At 50.2% G+C, this 19,357-nt stretch overlaps 5 protein-coding genes across 5 annotated transcripts; 2 read left to right on the top strand and 3 right to left on the bottom strand.

Annotated features, from left to right (window-relative positions):
- Window positions 1-9: 9 nt before the first annotated feature.
- nimA (serine/threonine protein kinase nimA) lies at window positions 10-2,315 on the bottom strand (the record flags this gene model as incomplete). The annotated part of the gene is made up of 3 exons (XM_057151176.1): window positions 10-2,085; window positions 2,144-2,196; window positions 2,264-2,315. 3 exons carry the CDS (start codon window positions 2,313-2,315, stop codon window positions 10-12), a joined length of 2,181 nt encoding a protein of 726 aa, XP_057008981.1.
- A 511-nt stretch (window positions 2,316-2,826) lies between these two features.
- On the top strand, window positions 2,827-4,907 carry N7473_005237 (ankyrin repeat and BTB/POZ domain protein; the record flags this gene model as incomplete). Its single annotated transcript, XM_057151177.1, has 3 exons — window positions 2,827-3,144; window positions 3,246-3,331; window positions 3,392-4,907. Coding segments are annotated over 3 exons (1,920 nt in total), but the record flags the coding sequence as incomplete, so codon positions are not given.
- A 638-nt stretch (window positions 4,908-5,545) lies between these two features.
- N7473_005238 (uncharacterized protein) lies at window positions 5,546-5,982 on the bottom strand (the record flags this gene model as incomplete). Its single annotated transcript, XM_057151178.1, has 2 exons — window positions 5,546-5,737; window positions 5,869-5,982. The coding sequence occupies 2 exons, from the start codon at window positions 5,980-5,982 to the stop codon at window positions 5,546-5,548; spliced, it is 306 nt and encodes a 101-aa protein (XP_057008983.1).
- Window positions 5,983-6,157: 175 nt separating this feature from the next.
- On the top strand, window positions 6,158-10,419 carry N7473_005239 (DNA repair ATPase SMC5). Its single transcript, XM_057151179.1, has 6 exons — window positions 6,158-6,645; window positions 6,716-7,627; window positions 7,697-8,584; window positions 8,643-8,715; window positions 8,774-8,901; window positions 8,955-10,419. Exons 1-6 carry the CDS (start codon window positions 6,208-6,210, stop codon window positions 10,071-10,073), a joined length of 3,558 nt encoding a protein of 1,185 aa, XP_057008984.1. The 5' UTR covers window positions 6,158-6,207; the 3' UTR covers window positions 10,074-10,419.
- Window positions 10,420-11,643: 1,224 nt separating this feature from the next.
- On the bottom strand, window positions 11,644-11,880 carry N7473_005240 (uncharacterized protein; the record flags this gene model as incomplete). The annotated part of the gene is made up of 1 exon (XM_057151180.1): window positions 11,644-11,880. The coding sequence occupies one exon, from the start codon at window positions 11,878-11,880 to the stop codon at window positions 11,644-11,646; it is 237 nt and encodes a 78-aa protein (XP_057008985.1).
- Between the last annotated feature and the right edge of the window lie 7,477 nt (window positions 11,881-19,357).

The raw sequence follows: 19,357 nt of genomic DNA on the forward strand, positions 1-19,357 counted from the left end.
TCAGACAGGTCACCGGAGGTTGCGGATAACCTTCTTGCCGCGGGCGAGGAAGGGGCTGGGCATTTCGTCGCGCTCAGGATCCCAGATAGCTGGCGGCTCGCGCTCCGAGGATTTCATGCTAGAGGCATGAGAAGAGGCGCGAGAGTCACTGGCGCATCGCTTGAATTCGTCCATAGGGCGGCCGCCGGCTCTAGCCTGGGCAAGCTCGACCAGGGTGCGACCACCCATGTTGCGTTGCATAACAGCCTTGAACATCTCGTCACCACCAACATTGTTATTGGTCTTGGGGGGAGCCTGCTTCGTGGAGTTTTTACGGGTAGGAGATCCAGCATCGGCGGCGAGGTTAGCCGATGATGGGATCTTGGACAGGCGACGGTGTGGAGATTTAGCCCGGCCTTCGTTCGAGTTGGTACGACCATCACATTGAGAGGAGGATGGGCCGCCGGACATCTGGGGAAGTCGAGATCCATTGGAAGGGAATAGAGGGGGTTGAGTGCTGAGTTTTTGCATGAAAGCAGCGGTGTTCTGGCGGAGAAGTGGTCGAGGGGGCGCCTTGAAGGGGTCGGGCTTGACCTTAGGGCGAGTAGGAGATGGTAGATCAGGAGTATCATCCTCATCGTCGGAGTAAGCGAGTGTGGGCTCCCACTTTGCCTTTTGGCGCTCAGCCTCGGCAAAGATATTGCGAGACGTACCCGTAGCAGAGGTGCGACGAGGCGAAAGTGAGAGTGAGGCGATAGAGATAGGGGATGGCTCAGCCATTTGCACATCCTGAGGTGACTCGACGACCGTCTTGGACCGGCAGAACGGAGTACGAGTTTCCTTCCTGGCCTTCCGGTTATTGGATGTAGGAGACTCGAGCGACAATTGACTGATATCAGTGCTGGACGGAACATCGGAGTCGTCGGTTACGACACCAGAAGAACGAGATTCACGACCACTAGTCCGTGATGATCCTTGCGAACTGGAATCTGAGCGACGAAGGCTGGCACGGAAGAGCTCTTCTCGAGGATTGCTGTGTCTCTTCTGCTTCTCAAGTTCGATAGAAACGCGGTCTTGCACCTCCGCTTCAAATCGCTTGCGCAGTCGGTCCAATTCGCCCTGCACCTGGCGATCAATCTCGAGTCGTGCCTTCACCTCCCATTCCCGACGAACGGTGTTTTCTGTCTCAGTCTTGAACTGGAGCTTGTCTTTCTCCGCATTGGCCAACCTTTGCTCCATCTCACGGACCTTCTGGACGGCGACCTCCTCGCGACGGCGCAGGGTCTTGCCAAGATCCACAACTTCCTTCTCCTTGCGCATCAGACGAATGATAGGAAGGTTGATCAAGGCGGCCGTGTCAGGGCGGTTGTCGGGGTTAACGCGTAAGCAACTGCCAATAACATTCTTCAATTCCGGCGAGTAGTAGTCTGGGAGAGATGCGTATTTTCCCTCGCGGATCTTTTGCACTAGTTGAATATGGGTGCGCGCATTGAAGGGAGGCTCCTTCGCGCAAAGCTCATAAATGATGCACCCGACCGCCCAAATGTCCGATCGAAGAGTGTACTTCTCAGCGGCACAAATTTCGGGGGACATGTAGAAGGGAGTGCCGACATATGTGGATGCGAAATCATGGGATTGCATCTGCTTAGACAGACCAAAGTCGCCCAGCTTCACAGTGTTGTCGCTACCGAGGAAAATATTCTCGGGCTTAAGATCGCGGTGCAGGATAGTAACTTGTCCCTGCTTTCCCTTCAGTCCGGATGGCTTTGGCGGCGCTCCGAGGATATTCGATCCAACTTCCGCAGGGTCCGCTCCATAGTGACACCTGTACAAGGCAGTGACCAATTGTGACAGAATGCGCCAGACGAATTCCTCCTCCGCCAACCTGTTCGCCTTCTTGAGATTCTTGATAACCATGCTCAAGTCTCCACCACCGCAGTATTCCATGTAGAGGTACAAGTCTTGGCTTGCTTTGAGGTGTTCACGGTGGTAGTAGGCCACAATGTTCGGGTGTCGGAGAGAGCTCAGGATATTGAATTCCGCCGTGAGTTGTTCGCGCTCCTTCTGAGACATCTTGATATAATTGATCTCCTTCCGGCATAGTATCTACATCCAGTTAGTTATGTCCAGCACAAGGAACCTGCGACAGCATGGAACCACTCACGAATCCGTCGGATTTCCGCTTGACCTTGCGAATGATGCCGAAGGAGCCGCAGCCTAGAAGATACATGATCCGTCAGAAGTTATTACATCAACCATTCCAGTCTGAGGTAGCACAACTTACCGATCTTCTCCAAGATCTCATACTTGTCCGCCTCAGCCAAAGCAATCGCCATGGCTATAGATCACTGTCCGAGGACAGTCGGAATCACAGGTGTCGAAAGGAAATGAGAAGGGATGTAAGGTAAGGAATGGTCATGGAAGAGGAGAGTCGACAAGCTTCCCTGTGTTGTTAGTAAGGTGAATTGAAGAAATGGTGGAGGGAAAAGTTGAAGATGGTATGGGGTTGAGAGGTTCGGCGATCTTCAGTGTTTGGGTGCAGCTGGTTGCTGTGCAACGGGGGTCATGACGCTTGCCCCTTTAAGGAAGGCGGTTACGGCATACAAAACGGCGACCCATCGGGCGATCTCCTTGGATTATTGCCTCGGCCAATTGAGAATTATACTTCTATTGTACCAATGGAAGGGTTTCATTATCCCCTGTATACATCTAAATCCTCGCATGAACCTCCTCAATTATCTTATTATTCCGTTGTTCTATTCCTGTAACTTGGTGACTCGCTGTAATAACATTACATTCACCACTTAGGCAATGCCCTAACTGACGTCACCTGATCTTATCGATAAGCCGGCTCCGTCCCGCATCTTGTTGACTTTCCTCCCACCTCGAGGTGGCAAGCTGCAAGCTACTAGATCAAGTCCAGAGGAAACCATGGCAGATACGACTGTCTTACGCAAGGATCAGCTGGAGATCAGCTTGCACAATGAGAAAAAGCTGATCAAGGAAGGCACCATCAAGGATGACAACCCGCTAGACCTGAGTGAGCCATTCCGTGAACTTTGCAGTGCTTGCCGGAGGGGCGATCTGAAAGTCTGCCAGGAGAAAATCACCGAGGGCGTCAATGTGAACGCTCGCGATTTGTATGATTATACGCCATTGATCCTGGTGAGTGCTACGAGAGAAAATATACAGTCTATCATTTACCCTCTTTACCCATTCCATTCATGCTTGAACAACATTAGTAATCGATATATATTTTTCGACAGGCCAGTCTATGCGGACACTATGAAGTCGCGCAACTATTACTTGAATCAGGCGCACTATGTGAGCGAGATACGTTTCAAGGAGAAAGGTAAATTTGACCGCACACTACCATTAGACCACTCGGAAGCTAAATAACGGACCTGGGTAGATGTTTATACAATGCCTTGAACGATCGGATACGCAACCTCCTTCTCGAGTACGACTATTCCAAGTCGACGGACCCACTCCAGCCCCTTGCTGCGCATATTGCCTCGTTACTCACTCGAGAGTCCCCTGTGACAACTGATATTACCGTCGCCGTCGCCGACCAGGAAATCGCCCTTCATAAATTCATATTGGCCGCCCGCTCTCCCTACTTCCGTGCCAAGCTTGCCCCTGCTCCAGAAACCACAACATGGAAGCTCCCCAGTACGACCCCACCGGAAGCATTTGCTGCTGCGATCCGATATCTATACCTGGGTGAAGCTCCGCGTGAATTAAGGAGTGGACCGGGCACTGGGTTCACAGAATCCGAAGTCTTCACGGGCATCGATAAGATCTCCAAACACCTTGAAATCGAAAGTCTTATGGATAGCCTCCTGGACAGCGGGGATAGGCGGCGCGCGAGGCAACGGAGGACCGTGGAGCTCGGCAAGGGCCGAGATCAGTTCGAAGAGTGGTTCCGGGAGAATGTCCTGGGTAACCGGGTGGTTATTGAGACATCAAAGGTTGATGAAGTCAAGTGGGACCGCAACAATGCAATCTTTGCAGATGTCCTCCTGCGAGCAGATGAGCTGCCAGACGAGGATGACGGCGCTACAGACGAAGTCCCAAAATCTACGTTGTTTCCCTGCCACAGGGCGATGCTCCTCCGATCGGAGTTCTTCCAGGCAATGTTCACGTCCTCGTTCCGAGAAGCGCACATCAAGGATCAGCTGCACATTATCGATGTTGACTGCGCGCCGGACGTTCTAGAGATTATCTTGACATTCTTATACACCGAGCGGGCAGATTTCCCTCTGGAAATAGCCGTCGACGTTTTGTTCGCCGCCGACATGCTCTTCATCGAGAAGTTGAAGACCAAGGCAGCTGTTGTCATCAGCACCTTGGGTAGTGGAGTATCTCAGTCTGAAGCAGCCAGGACTCGCGGTACCAAGGACGAAGACGACATCGATATTTATGCGATTATCCGAGCCGCTTGGTTAACTCGCGTCCAGCGTCTGGAAGAGTTTGCCGCTCGCTTCCTCGCATATAGGCTGGAGGCCCACATTGATTCGCCCGAGTTCGCGGAGTTGATCAACGAGTCTGCGGCTCGCATTCAGGCACGTCAGGAAACTGATTCCATCGAGTTGCTGGATGATATCCGCTTTTACCTCAATGAGCGTTTCAGATTGCGATTCGACGATGCTGGTCTTGACGAGTTGATGGAAGAGCAGCCGCCAATCGCGCAGTCTGAAGATATAGGAGAGATTACGGAAGGAGTTGAGGCGATGAATGTCGCCAAGTCCACGCCTGCGACTACTTCGCTTGATGCGCTGACTCTGCAATCGAATGGGTATACCCGGGAGATTCGGACATTGGATGGTGCAATCGTTGAGGACGAATTTGACGAGGACGCGATGAACTACCAGATTCTGTTGGAGAAGCTGGATGCCCTCCTAGAGAGATTGAACCTGGATGCGTAAGCTACCTGTCCAGATTGATTTTATGACCTATCTGTCCTACGATCTTATGACCGTGATTTACAAAGACCTGGCATCAGGAGCAACGTGAGTTTTGCACATACACATCGATTACATACAAAGCAGTCAAAATAGATATACAGGTTGGTTGCATTATGCTGTATTATACATTCAGATCAGACCAGGGGTCCCAATAGTAAACAGTGACCTGCACTTTGCCCACGCGTAAATTGGAACTTGCAGCGGGATATGTGCAAGAAGGTTCAATATCACATCAACCCAAACGGAGTATGTCGACAACAAAGCTCGATTCTTTGAGCACATAGATAGACAGCTTCTCAGAAGTTGCAGAGACTACCCGCTGGTCGAAAGATCTTGCTTCTTTCCATGAGCAGATGGGTTGATGGCTCAAAGCCGTCGACAGGTTTGTCTTGACCGGGATCTCCGTTGAGCTCGCAGTGGTTCCCGTAAGGGTGAGCGAGGGCTTGGAACCGCCAAATGCCCTCAAATCCTCCTTGAGGGCCCGGCCGGTCATGACCGAATGAGCTCAGTAGGCCCATATTGGCAGATTATGTGAGGCCTTATAACCTCAATGTCCGTGATGATTGCATGTCTCAGGTGGCAAACATGCATCGCCAAAATCACCGTCGTCCTTCTTCTTGTTGCTCCTTATCCTTGCCCAATGCAGCACGTTGTCTCTTTTCCTCCATTTTGGCATCCAAGTCCCGGATCTGCCCCTCCAGTATGCCTTTGCGGGCAGTCAGGTTGGAGCGCATGCCCTGAAGGGCTTTGAGTTGCTCATCAAAGGTGGATTCTTGGCGTTTTCGCGTGGTCTAAACAGGCAATTGAAGATATTATGTTAGAATCCGAAAAGATCTAGGTAATCTTGGCTTCAAGCCTTTCATTTGCTGGGTATGCCTGCTTCAAGACACGGGGCTGCGGCAGAGCCGGTCTTCGAACTTACCTCCGCGATCTCCTCTTTCGTCTTTAATCCCGCTCCATATAGCGAGCTAGCAATCGTGATCGATGTCACAGCGACTGTCAAGACCAGTCGGCGTACATTTTGAGGTGAGGGCATCTTCCGATGCGAATGTGAGAATTGGTCCTTTAGATTAACGTCTGTCTCTTTGTCTCGTAGTTGCTGCAACAAAGAAATCCCCGACTTCACCGCCTACCCAGATAGGCCTTGGTATTGATCGGCCACAAAGACGCGTCTTCCCCCTCTTCGCGTATGAGATCTCAACTTTATCAATGGACATGGCCATGCACCTTCTGATGGCCTCACCTCCACTCCACTGATACAATGTCTTCTCTCAGCCTGCGTCACAGCGTGGTGCCTCGCCGTCGATCTCGAAATGAGAGTGGAGACGACAGCGACAGTTCCGACTCTGTCAACGCGACTCCCGCATCCAACAGCAAACGCCCTCGTCTAAACCCTACCGAAGAAGAATCTGAGAGTGAAGGTGATGAAAGTGAGGAGAATGAGGATACCCAAAACGATGCGGACGGAAGTCGAGAATCGAGCCAGCCCTCCGCGCCGCGGCCCCAAGCCCACCTTGGAATCGGGCCCGGTGGCTACAAACCTGGGGCGATCGTTCGAATCAAAGTCGCGAATTTCGTGACTTATACGTCCGCTGAGTTCCATCCAGGCCCGAAGCTGAATATGGTTATTGGCCCGAACGGCACAGGCAAGAGTACCTTGGTCTGCGCAATCTGCCTTGGTCTCGGTTGGGGCCCTCAGGTATGGCCTTCTACCCCGCGTGGATGTCTTCACAGTTGGCTGACACGAAATACTTCTTTTCAATCAATAGCATCTCGGACGAGCAAAGGATCTTGGCGAATTCGTGAAACACGGCTGTGCGGAAGCCAAAATAGAAATTGAACTCGCAGGCCCACCGAAGCTTCCCTCGAATCCCGTCATATGTCGAAACATCAAACGTGACGGAAACAAAAGCTCATTCACCATCAATGGAAAGAGTGCTAGTTCAAAACAAGTCCTGAAATTCGTGCAGTCATTCGCCATTCAAGTGGACAACCTCTGCCAATTCCTTCCTCAGGACAAAGTTGCTGAGTTTGCCGCGCTTTCTCCCGTCGAACTTCTTCATTCCACTCAAAGAGCTGCAGCCGAGCCGGAGATGACTGCATGGCATGATCACCTCAAGGGTCTCCGTCAACAGCAAAAGCAACTGGAGCTTGAGAACCGGGGTGACAATGAGACTCTGGCAAATCTCAAAGGTCGGCAAGAACAGCAAAGAGCAGAGGTCGAGAACATGCGGCAGTTGGCCGAGGCTCAGGAGAAGATGCAGGTTTTGGAGCTCTGTCGGCCGGTTTTGGAGTACAGGGAGGCCCACAAAAAATTTGAGGAGGTCAGAGAGAGGAAAGCTCAAGTTGAACAAGAGGAGCGGCAACTCAAGGCCGAACTCGAACCTGTCATGCATGCAGTCACTGCCAAGAAGAGCTATGTCGAACAGATCAGCAGCGTCCGGGCACACCGCAGAGAGCGTGCTGAGCAATTAGCCAAGGAAGCCTCAGCTTGTGCGCAAAAGCTGGAGAACCTGCAAAATTCCATGAATGACCTGGATGGTCAAATAGCGGCCGAGAAGAAGAGTTCGCAGAAGCATAAATCCGAGGCGACCCAGGCGCAGCAAAAAGTTAACAGGCTGAAGCGTTCATTAGAGGAAGATGTTTCCGAATTTGATGCAACTTACTACAACGACCTTCTGGTAAGTTTCCATTCTTTGACGAGGCAAAAAATCCAATGACTCGTACTTATATCTGATATCTGCCCTTAGCGCGAGAAAAGACTTGAACAGCGGGAGCTCGAGACCAAAGCGACTGCGATTAAGCAAGAGCGAATCCCAGTCGAGGAAAAAAGGAAAGAGTTGGAGAGCCACATCGAAGAGGCCGAGACACAGCTGCGAAGTCTGGATTCCCAGATGGGCCAGCAGGAAGCAAGACTGCAGCAGGTATCTCTGGAGACACTCAAAGCTTATCGATGGGTCAAAACCAATCAGGACAAATTCGAGAAGCCAGTTATCGGTCCTCCAATCGTGACTTGCTCGATCACAGATCCCAAGTATGCCGATGCCATTGAGACTCTTCTTAATAAGAACGACTGCCTGGCGTTCACGGTCCAAACCAAAAAGGACTTCCGAACTTTGCAACAACATCTGATGGGACAAATGAAACTTCACGACATCACTATCAAAACGAGTCCCTCTCGCGACTATCCCCCACCCCCAGTATCGGACCAGGAACTCCGGCAGCTGGGATTTGATGGCTGGGCGAAGGACTTTATCAGCGGACCTGATCCCGTCATTGCCACTCTTTGCATGGAGAACCGCTTCAGTCAAACCCCCATCGGGCTCAGTCAGTTTAGGGGTGAACAGGCAGAGGTCGATGAGCTGCGCAGGAAAAAAATCGCCATATTTGTGGCTGGGTCTCAGATGTATCAAACCAACTACCGTGCAGAGTATAACGCTTCTTCTACTAGCATCAAGGTGGTTGGGACTGCCAAGTTCTGGACATCACAGCCCATCGACACGTCTATCAAACAAACTCTTCTCCAGAATATTGGGAATTGGAGGGAGGAAAAGGAAGAAGTTGAACAAAGAATTCAAGCTTTCAGAAAGGAGTTGGAGAACTTGAGAAACTCTCACAAGGAGATTGACAGAGCAATTGTATGATGAAAGATCGAGAGTTTGACAGATATTGGGCTTTTACTGACCGCTCTCACAGGAAACAACCGAGAGAGAAAAAGCTACGAAACAATCTGCTCACACAGAGTGGCTTGCTATCCCCCAGAAAATCAGTATGACTAATCGCCATCCATTGAATCGTTCGACTCGTGTTAACTGACTATGCTGTAGGTCAAGAAGAATCCAAGGTGAAGAGTCTCCAGGAGCTTTTCGCGGCTGTGAGAGAAAAAGTGGCTGGGTATCGTGATGAGCAGGATGGGCTTGCTATTCAAAAGGCGGAGGCGGCGCTTGAATATGCGGTAAGATTCTTCCTGGTCTATGGTTTCCACGTCAATACTGAGTTACTATTCAGGACGCTGCTGAGGCGCTTCGACATGCTTGTGAGGAGCTCGTCAAAGTTGAAGTCTGGCACCTAGAGGCCAAATCGGATCACCAGACCCTCGAGGACAAACATGCAGGTTACAAACAGATGCTAGAGCAGAAGGCTCGAGAAGTGAAACAGCTCCGTGATGAAGTCAAAGAACGTCGTGACAGGGGTCGCGCAATGTTAAAACGGGCCACGGAAGTCTTTGATGATCTCGAGCAGCGACCGAACGGCGAAGCGATTCGTAGCATGGTAAATGAAGTCACTTATTCTCTCGATAAGCTCAACGCCGATATCGATTCACAACAAGCCCAGATCCGACTGTTTGTTGGGGGCAATAGCAATATCATTAAGATATTCGAGGATCGGGAAAAGCAGATCGAGAGATTGGAGTTAAAACTCAGCGACTTCCGAACTAAGTTGGCTGAGTTCGATGCTGCAATCAAGGAAGTTCGGGGACGCTGGGAGCCAAGACTGGATGCACTTATCGCCAAGATCAGCGATGCTTTTGGAGACTCGTTTGCGCGCATTGGCTGTGCTGGACAGGTCAGCCTGGGCAAGGTGGAAGCCGAACCCGGTCCGAACGGCGAACCTGGTGGCACCGAGTTCGATCAATGGTCTATCCAAATACACGTCAAGTTCCGTGAACACGAGCAACTCTCGATTCTTGACTCGCATCGTCAGTCCGGCGGTGAACGTGCCGTCAGCACCATTTTCTACCTCATGGCACTTCAGTCACTGTCCGCGTCGCCCTTCCGCGTGGTTGACGAGATCAACCAGGGTATGGATCCCAGGAACGAACGCATGGTACACGGCCGCTTGGTCGATATCGCCTGCGACTCCGACGGTGAAGGTGCGGTCGACGAGAATGGCAACCCTGTCGGCGGCGGCGGTGGTGGTCAATACTTCTTGATCACCCCCAAGCTTCTCAGCGGGCTATCCTACAAGCCTGGCATGCGGGTGCTTTGCATATACAGCGGGGAGCATATGCCCGAGGAATATGCAAAGCTCGATTTCGGCCGTGCCGTCCGGAAGATGAGAGCCATTAATGAGCAAGCCAAGTCTCGTGCTAGTGGGAGTAATTCCCAGGTCGATGTGTATGGCTGATGGAGTGTGCTCTTCTGGACGTGTCCAAGTTTATAGTGGGTGGGCTTACGGCAGTTGCATCATGTTTTGTTCTAGCGGAGTCTCTCTTTCTCTTTTGTTGGATGATTTGGAGTCCGAGTGGATGGCAGCTACCAAGTAGCCAGCAGGAATTTCATGCTCCCTTTTGACTTTTCTTTGTTATATGTTCACGGCAGAGTTGTTTTGCCTGTTGATTTTCAATACCCAGAATCTCGATTTAGTTGTTTCCATTCATCACCGTCGAACTGAACCTCCACGGACGTAGTCCCTAGGTGTGCTACTAAGGCTACCGCAGTATGGTGCGGTCCAGTGGAGAGAAGTAACCCACTCGAGAATCTTATGGATAGATAGGTTAGCTACTCTCTAACCTCTGGATAAGTAATCAATTCCGTTTCTATTAAGTGCATCCATCTCGATAGGTAAGGTTGACTGTCACCTAGTATTCCTTCGTTACCTCTGGTATGCCCAAGGGTGGGTGGTAGTAGATAAGTGTGTGCTACCATACCCATATGGATATATTGAAGCATTGTATATTTTAGAACAACTTTCCAATCTGGAAACTTAATGGTAGTTTTTCCCTCCTTTCATGCCTCTCATTCCAGCGCTGTGTCGCCAATTGTTAATTGGATTCGAACTATTTTGAATTACTGAATCCATAAAGCTCAGCCGAGGCACGCACAAAGAATGCTGTATATCGCGTTCATGGGCCCTACATAAATGAAGCTCTCTTTCATCCCTGCCAAGACAGGGTGACCCCATTCAATTTTAGCCGGTCGCGAGCCAAAAACGAACAATATGCCGAAGGTTGCAGGACTTTACTACTTTCACTACGGAGTACTCATGTCTAGAAAGAAGATAGTCAGTAGGAATTGACTCAATGGCAACAATATCTGGCGTTAGATATAAATATCACATTTTATTGACGCCCCAAACCGATAGTATCCCCATCCCAGGGACGCGATGATCACCAACGGTGTGATCGGAGCTACTAAACCGAGTAGGCATAGCGGACATCGCCTCCACCGTCATGGCTCCATTGATCAATGTGCCGCGATCAACTGGCTGCATGGGATCGCTTGATAATGGACATTTTATGGGGAACTAGGGAGAGTCCAGGATAGTCTGGAATGGGGACCCCAATAATCAGACCTGATGGCGGGCGGGGGCATGGTTGGATGAATGTACGAGAGAGGAAGCAAACTAGATCATCGGGACCTGCCCGACCGAGCAAGAATACCTACTGTATGGAGCATTGTACATAAATCCTGGGTGTCGATAATACCCAAGGAAAATTCTCCCGTTTCTAGTGGATCGTGAACTCGTGAACCCACCGCGAGCCTCCGGACCAACTTCTTCTTCCTTTCTGGCTCCATGCAATGTCGGCCACCCCGTGTCTGTGCTTACCCTGTCCCTGTTCACTATTCTCCACTTGACCCCCTCGGCCCTTGAAAGTTGACCCAGGCCCCGTCGCTTCGGTAGGTGGGAGAGGCCCTGCTGTATGTGCATACATACACTTTGCAGGAGAGGAGCCAACCATCATCATGATCGGAGATTAGAAGGGAGAAGAGGAGAGTTTCCTGGCAAGGTAGGCAATATCCAAGCCAGAATCCTGGGGAGGATGTGGAACCAACACAGCCTGAGCCAGCAGCTCGCTAGCTTCGGTACGTAGGCCTGCGTCCAGAGTACATACAGGAAACATGCTTGTTAACGACCGAGTTTGGGAGCCATCTGCGAGCTTTGCAGTGTGACGAGGCTGCATCATCAGGTGAGGCGTTACATTGGCGATCATGTTTGACCTTTTTTAGGTGTCAAAAAAACACTGGGTTTTCTGTATACTACTTAGATTTCCGTATAGATAGAGGAATATTAGTATTTCAGGTTGTATATTGAGTTGACTGCCGATACTGGTCCTTCAGTGTAGAAGGAATCCGCGTTCCGTAAGGCTAGGACTACAAGCTTCCATTCTCAGGTCTATCTTCTATCTACCTACCTGAAGTGGTAATGAAGTCCTTGCCACAAAAACAAGTTTGCTCCGCATAGTGTACGGAAATGATTGCCATGATTTTCATCCATGTACATGATTCATGATCATATCTTTGCCGCTAATCCTTGAAAGTCTCAATCAAAGCCAATCATGTAAATGCCGATGTCTGGAGGCGAATCTTGTTAGCCTCGTCCTGATAATGTAGACTTACTTATTTGGGCTGGAATTCGAACGAATTGACGAAAGTAGTCAAGATCTGGCAGACGTGACTCTGACATTATGTCTTGACTTGATCATTCTTACGGAGGAGGCTGACCCTCGTGGGCTCATGCTCGTGCTGATACTCACGACTCCGCCTCTTACCACTTGCAACTTCGCTTGGACGTACAGCTGGACTACTCTAAAGTCTGGACAACCATCACCGGCATATATTAATTTAAGGCAGGCAGCCATTACGAGGAACATCGGCTAAGGTAGGCGATCCTCGTGCTAGTCGCGACTTACAGTACGCTACTCCGGACCAGGACTGTACCAGTATGGACTCGTGTCATGCAGATCGACCACCGGGCGTTTCCGCCGCCGATCACAGGCCCCAGTCTCGGAGGTTTTGCATGCCAATCGTTGGGCGACGTTGGGCATCCCCCTCTCTCTACGGCCAACTCTAAACCGGCTGGATCCCTTTGAGAACTCAGAAGCGCCCTTCGTGGCATCACAGCATTTGCCTCCCCCTCTTCGGTCAGCATCCGCAAAGTCTAGTTTTTGTCTCGAATGGAGTCGTGCTGACGCCTACAGAGAGAGATGAGGGGGCGTTAATTCTCTCTGCGCTTTGGGCATGGACCTGAAATGCTGTTCATGGACGGACGCTTTCCAACATTGCTATTATCGCAGAGCTCCTACAGGACTGACTCTGCACATACCTTGAGCGATCGACACTGCGCCTCATCTGCGGTGGAGATGGCTGGGACGATTGGTCCGAGAATCTACGATCCCGTCAGAAATAATCCACAGCACAACCAGTCAAATCGCCAGAATGACATTATTTCCCCTCGGAAACTTCACCATCATCTCGCTTTCCACTCAAGATGAGTGATCCCAAGCAACTGTAGCTAGGCCCTCACACGTTGCATCCAGGGCGGATCCATCATCCCACCGCATCCACCACACCGGCGCATTGACCAGATCTTACTTGGGGTGTCCCACGCTGCTTTGTTTGGCGAGGTGAAACCATCCATCAGGTCATCTGTGGAATTGAACTCGAGAACTGACTCGAGGAGTTGAGGAACGGGCTCCAATATGCCATGCAGAAGTATAGTACGCTTTGACGCCACCTTGAGCTTGAGGAGGTGCTGCCCCTCGGCCCCCCTTCTCTAGCTGCAAAGTCAACTCTGCAGTGCGACACAACCTTCTCTGATGTGGATGTTTACGAGGTCAGTTTATTTTACTTTGTTCACCGCTCTTCTCTGGTTGGTACCCGACCACCGGAGTCATCATCCTACAGGGTGTACTCTCTAGAACAGTCGCATGGCCTGCGTTCGCCAGTCCACAAAATATACCCCCACGAAACATGACGCATTCTCCAACTTACCCAACCTCCTCATCCACAATAGCCTCGGGATTTCCATGACCCAAGACCATGCAGCCTCGAAAAGCTAGCTGCAGATAACCATCCCCAGCCCAGTTCCGAGTCTACAAGAAAGCGCGGACGGATCTCCGTGGCGCCGTTCCACTTGTTCCAAGTTCCAACGGTCAGCATCCTGGCTAGCCTTGCCCCCTCACTCCCCTGGAGCCATCATTGCACTTTCTCTGTAAGTAAAAAGTGCGCCTCTTGCTAGTGGCTTGCTTGTATCCGCATCCCTGGAGCATCAGCTTCCTGTCCCCAGGATTGTGGTCCTTACACCCACTAAACGGTGTGTATATGGGTGGAGATGTATCACGCTAGACTTGTGAGTGGTTGACCACATTAACCCTGTGATGCGATGTGCAGAACGTTGGAAAAGCAGGGCGCTTGCAACACGAAATTATGATCTCTGAGCTGCACCCATCTCATGGTAAGTACCTACATAAGTCCGATCTAAAGATAGAAGGCAAATAAAAGCACTGGCCGCTGGACGGACGGTGGGCAAGTATATCACTCGACAATCGTGTTGACGGTAATGATAATACTGAGAACTACTAGAGTGATAGCAATGTCCAAGCACCTAGTAAAGTGTATTGTTATCTATGTAGTAATAGATGTCACAACTACTAACTAGTTCATGAGGTCTACTTCATCAACGGTTAACTCCTACCATAATCAGTATAGACCAAGAACTAAGATACCCCCCTTCTAGCTCCATCACAGCCGGAGGTTAATGCGCCCATCCGCAACGGTGCCAATCTCCAATAACGTGGCCGGAGAAATACATCATTTCCCCGTCAACAACCCCAGTCAGATCAGACACCAACAAAGCAGACACCCGACGTGCCACAACAGCTCCCAGCCCCCATTTTGGGATCGTGTTCCGATCCCAGCGTCGCACGACGTGTCGCACGGAATCTCGTCCGTAAGCTGGAAATTGGGAGATTCAGATCTGGACGAGACCAGATGACAATCCTCTCTAAGCGAACCTGCCACCTTACAGTACTTCGTTGTTTTTCTTTTGGACGAGGGCTGTAAGGGGAAATTCGGGAGGTCAGCAGCCGCCTCGAATTGTACTTCGGACTGACTGCGCATGGAGTTAGAAGCGCTTGTGCATGACAAACGTACAACCAAGGCCCTGGTTGGAATAACTAGGTTCTTGATGTTTGATTGCCTGGGTAGTATGATGTATACTGATCAACATTCAGCATGTAGATATGATTATACATCAGATCTTCGAGATATTCTCGAAAACCCCCTGCACTGACCAAATCATGAAATCCAACCAAGACCCCAGCCATGCCCATACATGAAGAGAATGCAACCGTAGGATGATCTCCTGCAGCACGAGATGAAGGCCAACATAGCAGGAACCAACAAGAACAAGGCCAATCAACCCACTACGAGGGGCCAGCACATCTCGCGCGAACAGAAGGTTTTGTCCACCCCTCCTCTACGAAATACCGAATCATCCATCAGACAATCAAGGCAAACTCACATCAATCCCTGCAAGAGAGACGATTCTCGTTCGCTGGGAAGAATCAATTGCCGGCGTAACCTCGCCAGATGCAGTAGCAACGCAATCTACGGTCGATCATCACAGGATCTACCATTAGTGCCACCACCGCGGAGCAACACAGCCATCCACCCATTATTTTGTACTTCAGGATGAGCCGAACCAGGTTACCCCCTCCTATGATCCTATCAGCGTCTTGAAGTAGATTAATTGTGTGGCAAGGCCGCGATTCGCTTCCCTCCACCCGACCAAATCACCATGTCAGGGTCTGAAACGATCGCCCTAGTCCTGGGGTTGTTCGGTAAGTAGGCGAGCCTTGGATGGAGGGAGGGCAGACAAGGAGTATATTCTATACTGAACGGCCAACACGAAGACGACGATGCCTGAAAGTTAAGCCAAAGGATCCTAGGATCCTATCGCATCTCCGACTGGTCTGATCCATCCCCCGACGCTGCTGGGTGGATGGCCCAGTCCCGAGGGCCTGGCAAGAGAGACTGGGATCGGGAAGTGTAATGGTTTATCAGGGATAGAGGAGGGTGTATAGCAGTGGAAAATCCGGAACGATACTACCAAATCACATGTATATAGCATGGATTGAGCACATATACAGTAGTAAGTACTCCGTACATACTGTAGTATTGAGGATGTAGTTAACGCATAGCTCTGAGAACCCACTAAATACTCCTACTAACTAGCGCCTTGTACTTTATAGCAAAGGGCCGCCGTTCATGGTGGTGGGTGATGGAACCTCAGTAGAAAGACCTAGTCGATAGCACTATTCCATAAAAGGAGAATAGTAAGACTAGGTTGCGAGGCTACATTAGCTGGATTATTAATGCTTACCAAGTGGTCAAGGGGAGATCGAAAACAGTCAAAAGAGCGAACCGCCCCATTTAGGCAGGACCCAAATTTAAAGCCCCAAAAGTTAGGCCTCCACATGGAAACGCATACGATGTCAGACCTCATAATATCATCACGATAAGTCCTAAACCATGTGGAATTATTATGTCCGAAATAGATACGTACAGCATGCAGGTTATATGATAGTATGTGCTTGAGTTACATATGGCGAATATGCTCGATTTTGAGGACCAATGATACAGACACGGACTTGGTTCTATGACTTCAGATGTACTTAGCTAAGGATAGACGCGAGATATAGCTCCACAGTTATTGAAATCGCAAGAATCCTCAGTGCCACTATAGGAAAAGAGAACGAAGTACATACAGAGCACATTGACTATGCACTCAGTATGTCTTCATAGTGAGGTCTCTAACCATGAAAGCGCAGAACAGTAGCCATCGCCTATCACACTCACTCCACTGCAATCTTAAGCCCCATGTCGAGATCCCCTGCAAGAAGAAGAAAGAAGATCTCCTCTAATCACATCCCCAGCCCAGCCACCAGCCACCAGCACAACCACTAAATGAACCCAAGTCCCCAAGGCTGGAGGTGTCAAGGACCAATCTCCCAAAACAAAACACACAAAAAAGCCAAAAAAAGGAAAAGAAAAAGAAAACACCTTAACGAGATGCAGCCCCACGGACGATCGCGGGGTTTATACCATCTCCAGTTTAGCGTACTCGCTAAGATCCCGGCAGAGTGTCCAGCGCTCGAAAGGGGGGCTCGGACGAAAGAGAGACGGCGTGATAGAGATCAACACTCGGTCGCAGCTGGAACGAACAGGTCGTGTTTCACCCTTGGCTGACACATACGAAAAAAGAAGGGAAATAATAAAAAAAGAGTTCCAGACTAGGCGGGTGGCCCTGGCTAACTAACACCCCCGGGTCCCGACAAGATCGTTGTGTATGATCATCTGTCGATCCTTTGTGGTGGTTGCTGACCTGGGCTTGGTGTGTGTGTTACATGCTAAGGTTCTGCGGCTAGCTGCTCTGGGGATATTCGGTCCGAGGGTGAGGTTCTGGATTTTGGGGGCAGTGAGATTTTGAGTTTCAGTTTTGGGTTTATGGTTTGAGTTGTTGGGTGATGATTATGGATTATGGTTATTGTGCTGCAGAGCTTAACAGTTGACTTGGTTGACTATTTCCATTTTTCCCTTTCGTTCCGGCAAGTTGGTTACTTGGTTGGTCATAAAGTATGGATACCACAGTATGATGAATTAGACTATTGAGTGCGAGGTTCTAATTTTGAGTCGGAGATCTGGTATGAGCTCAAGCGTTTGCTTTTTGGGTACGAGATCTACGTGCCTGCAGAATCAAAATTTGCAAGTTTTATTCACCTGTGCATGATACAATAGAATTAGGGGTTGATTGTGGTCCCTTGATCCTCAATGATCGCATACTTTTTTCCCTTGCCGAGTACAGATATGTACGGAGTACCTATGTACCCTTCGGCTACAGGATCTCATCTCGGAGCCGAAACCAGGCTGCAAATTGCACGGAGTAATCAATCAGATTACACCGATATCTCTCTGCCCCTACTCCACAGTTAAGAGCTACTGTGGTCCGTCGCTTCTCCGTATATGTCGCACCCCCGACTACTGTACTTGGCGAGATCGCACATCGGACCGACTGCCCGAAAGGAGCTATGGCCAGCGGTTGGAAGGTCGAGTGGTGATCTAGCGATCCCAGCGATCCGGCGATCCACCGGGGTGATCCGCCGGATTTGGAAGGAGGTTTAGGCGAGGGAGTAGTGACAATGACACAGTGACAGTCAGGAGACACGTCAGGGGGTGAATAACTATGTACTACTGTATGTACATGTACTTATTTTCGTACTATACTCCAGAGTTAGTTAGTGACCTTTTTTCCACGTGAGATAAAGGCTTATGCCGGGCGCTATGAGTTAGACCTCCGTGCATCATCAATGATCGACCTCGCTCCGAGCTTCTAGCTTGACACCACCGAATTATAGGGTATAGCGCCCAGCCACGAATAGTCCACGCCGTTACGCCCGCTTAAAACCCCCTGTTCCCGTAATGATTGAAGTCCTCCACCTGGAGACGGCAGAGAGTCTCGGAGCTGGTCCCTAAATCGCTGGACCATTTCTTGTCGAGTTCTCTCGGCACAGGAAATTCAGCCTGAAGGAGAGATCAGGATCCGAGGCTAGCGATTAATCTAATGATCGTTTGCTAGGCTCCTTGACTCTTCCCCGGGTCATCGGCTCCGTCTCTCTTCCGTTCTACAGTATTCTGTTGCAACTTGCTTCCACCTACCGTCACTACGGAGGACTCCGTAGACCGTGCAGCATACTTACGGATCCCCCCTATTCCCGATATTCTGGGATGTTCCATTCCCACTCATCCCACCCATCCACAATTGCCAACCCTAATACATTCTGTGTGACTATTACTGAGCTCAAACTGACCCAGCGCGAGGGTTCTGGCTTGTTCTCACCTTCCTTAATCGGTGCCTCAAACCCCCGGGAGCCGAACCGCAGATCTCTCTGGGGCAGACGCAACCATAGCATCATCATCATTCTAAGGTTGGTTGCAAGTTACATAATAGCTGAAGAGAGCAGGGAACTCTATCCACCTATTTTCCGTGCTGCATTCTTCACAAAGAACAGCTTTTATGCAAAGTGATATGGCGCAGACAAGGCTGGCCTGTGCCCAGAACAAAGTAGAACAAAGTACCCTTCTTAGAGGTCAGATGCAGGCGTGATCTTACGGTGTGCGGCTGCATCATGCAAGTGCCATGTGTTCGTCAAGCCAACCACGCGTGGCTGGGGGAAGGGGAAAAAAGGGCAAATAACGGATGCAGTCCAAAAGCAATACGATAATAATTGCCATCATTATAGGTGACAACCCTGATTCTCTCTCTGTAATAATAAGAAACGCTCGAATCATGCACCTCGTATGAGTAGAGAGGCCTGTGCTGGCCCCACTATATGTGACGATTTCTCGGTTCTGCGCACATGGTTGATAGGTGATGGACTATTATTATCCCAATTATTATTTAACTATTCGATTCTCTAGGCAAACAAAGCAACCATACGTCTGTAAAGAGGAAAAGAAAGAAAAAGAAATATAATTACAGTACTACAGTAGTTAGATCACACAATCCAGCAAGACAAAAAGGGGGCGGCTTGTCTCGCGTGGCCATGGGGCCACGCTTGGACGCCCCCGGATGATCCCCGATCGATCACCACCGCGGTACCCGGGCGAAGAGCTCAAAGCGTAATAGCC

Source organism: Penicillium subrubescens, assembly GCF_028828155.1.
Source record: "Penicillium subrubescens strain IBT 31985 chromosome Unknown utg000004l_segment0_segment0, whole genome shotgun sequence".
Lineage (NCBI taxonomy): Eukaryota > Fungi > Ascomycota > Eurotiomycetes > Eurotiales > Aspergillaceae > Penicillium > Penicillium subrubescens.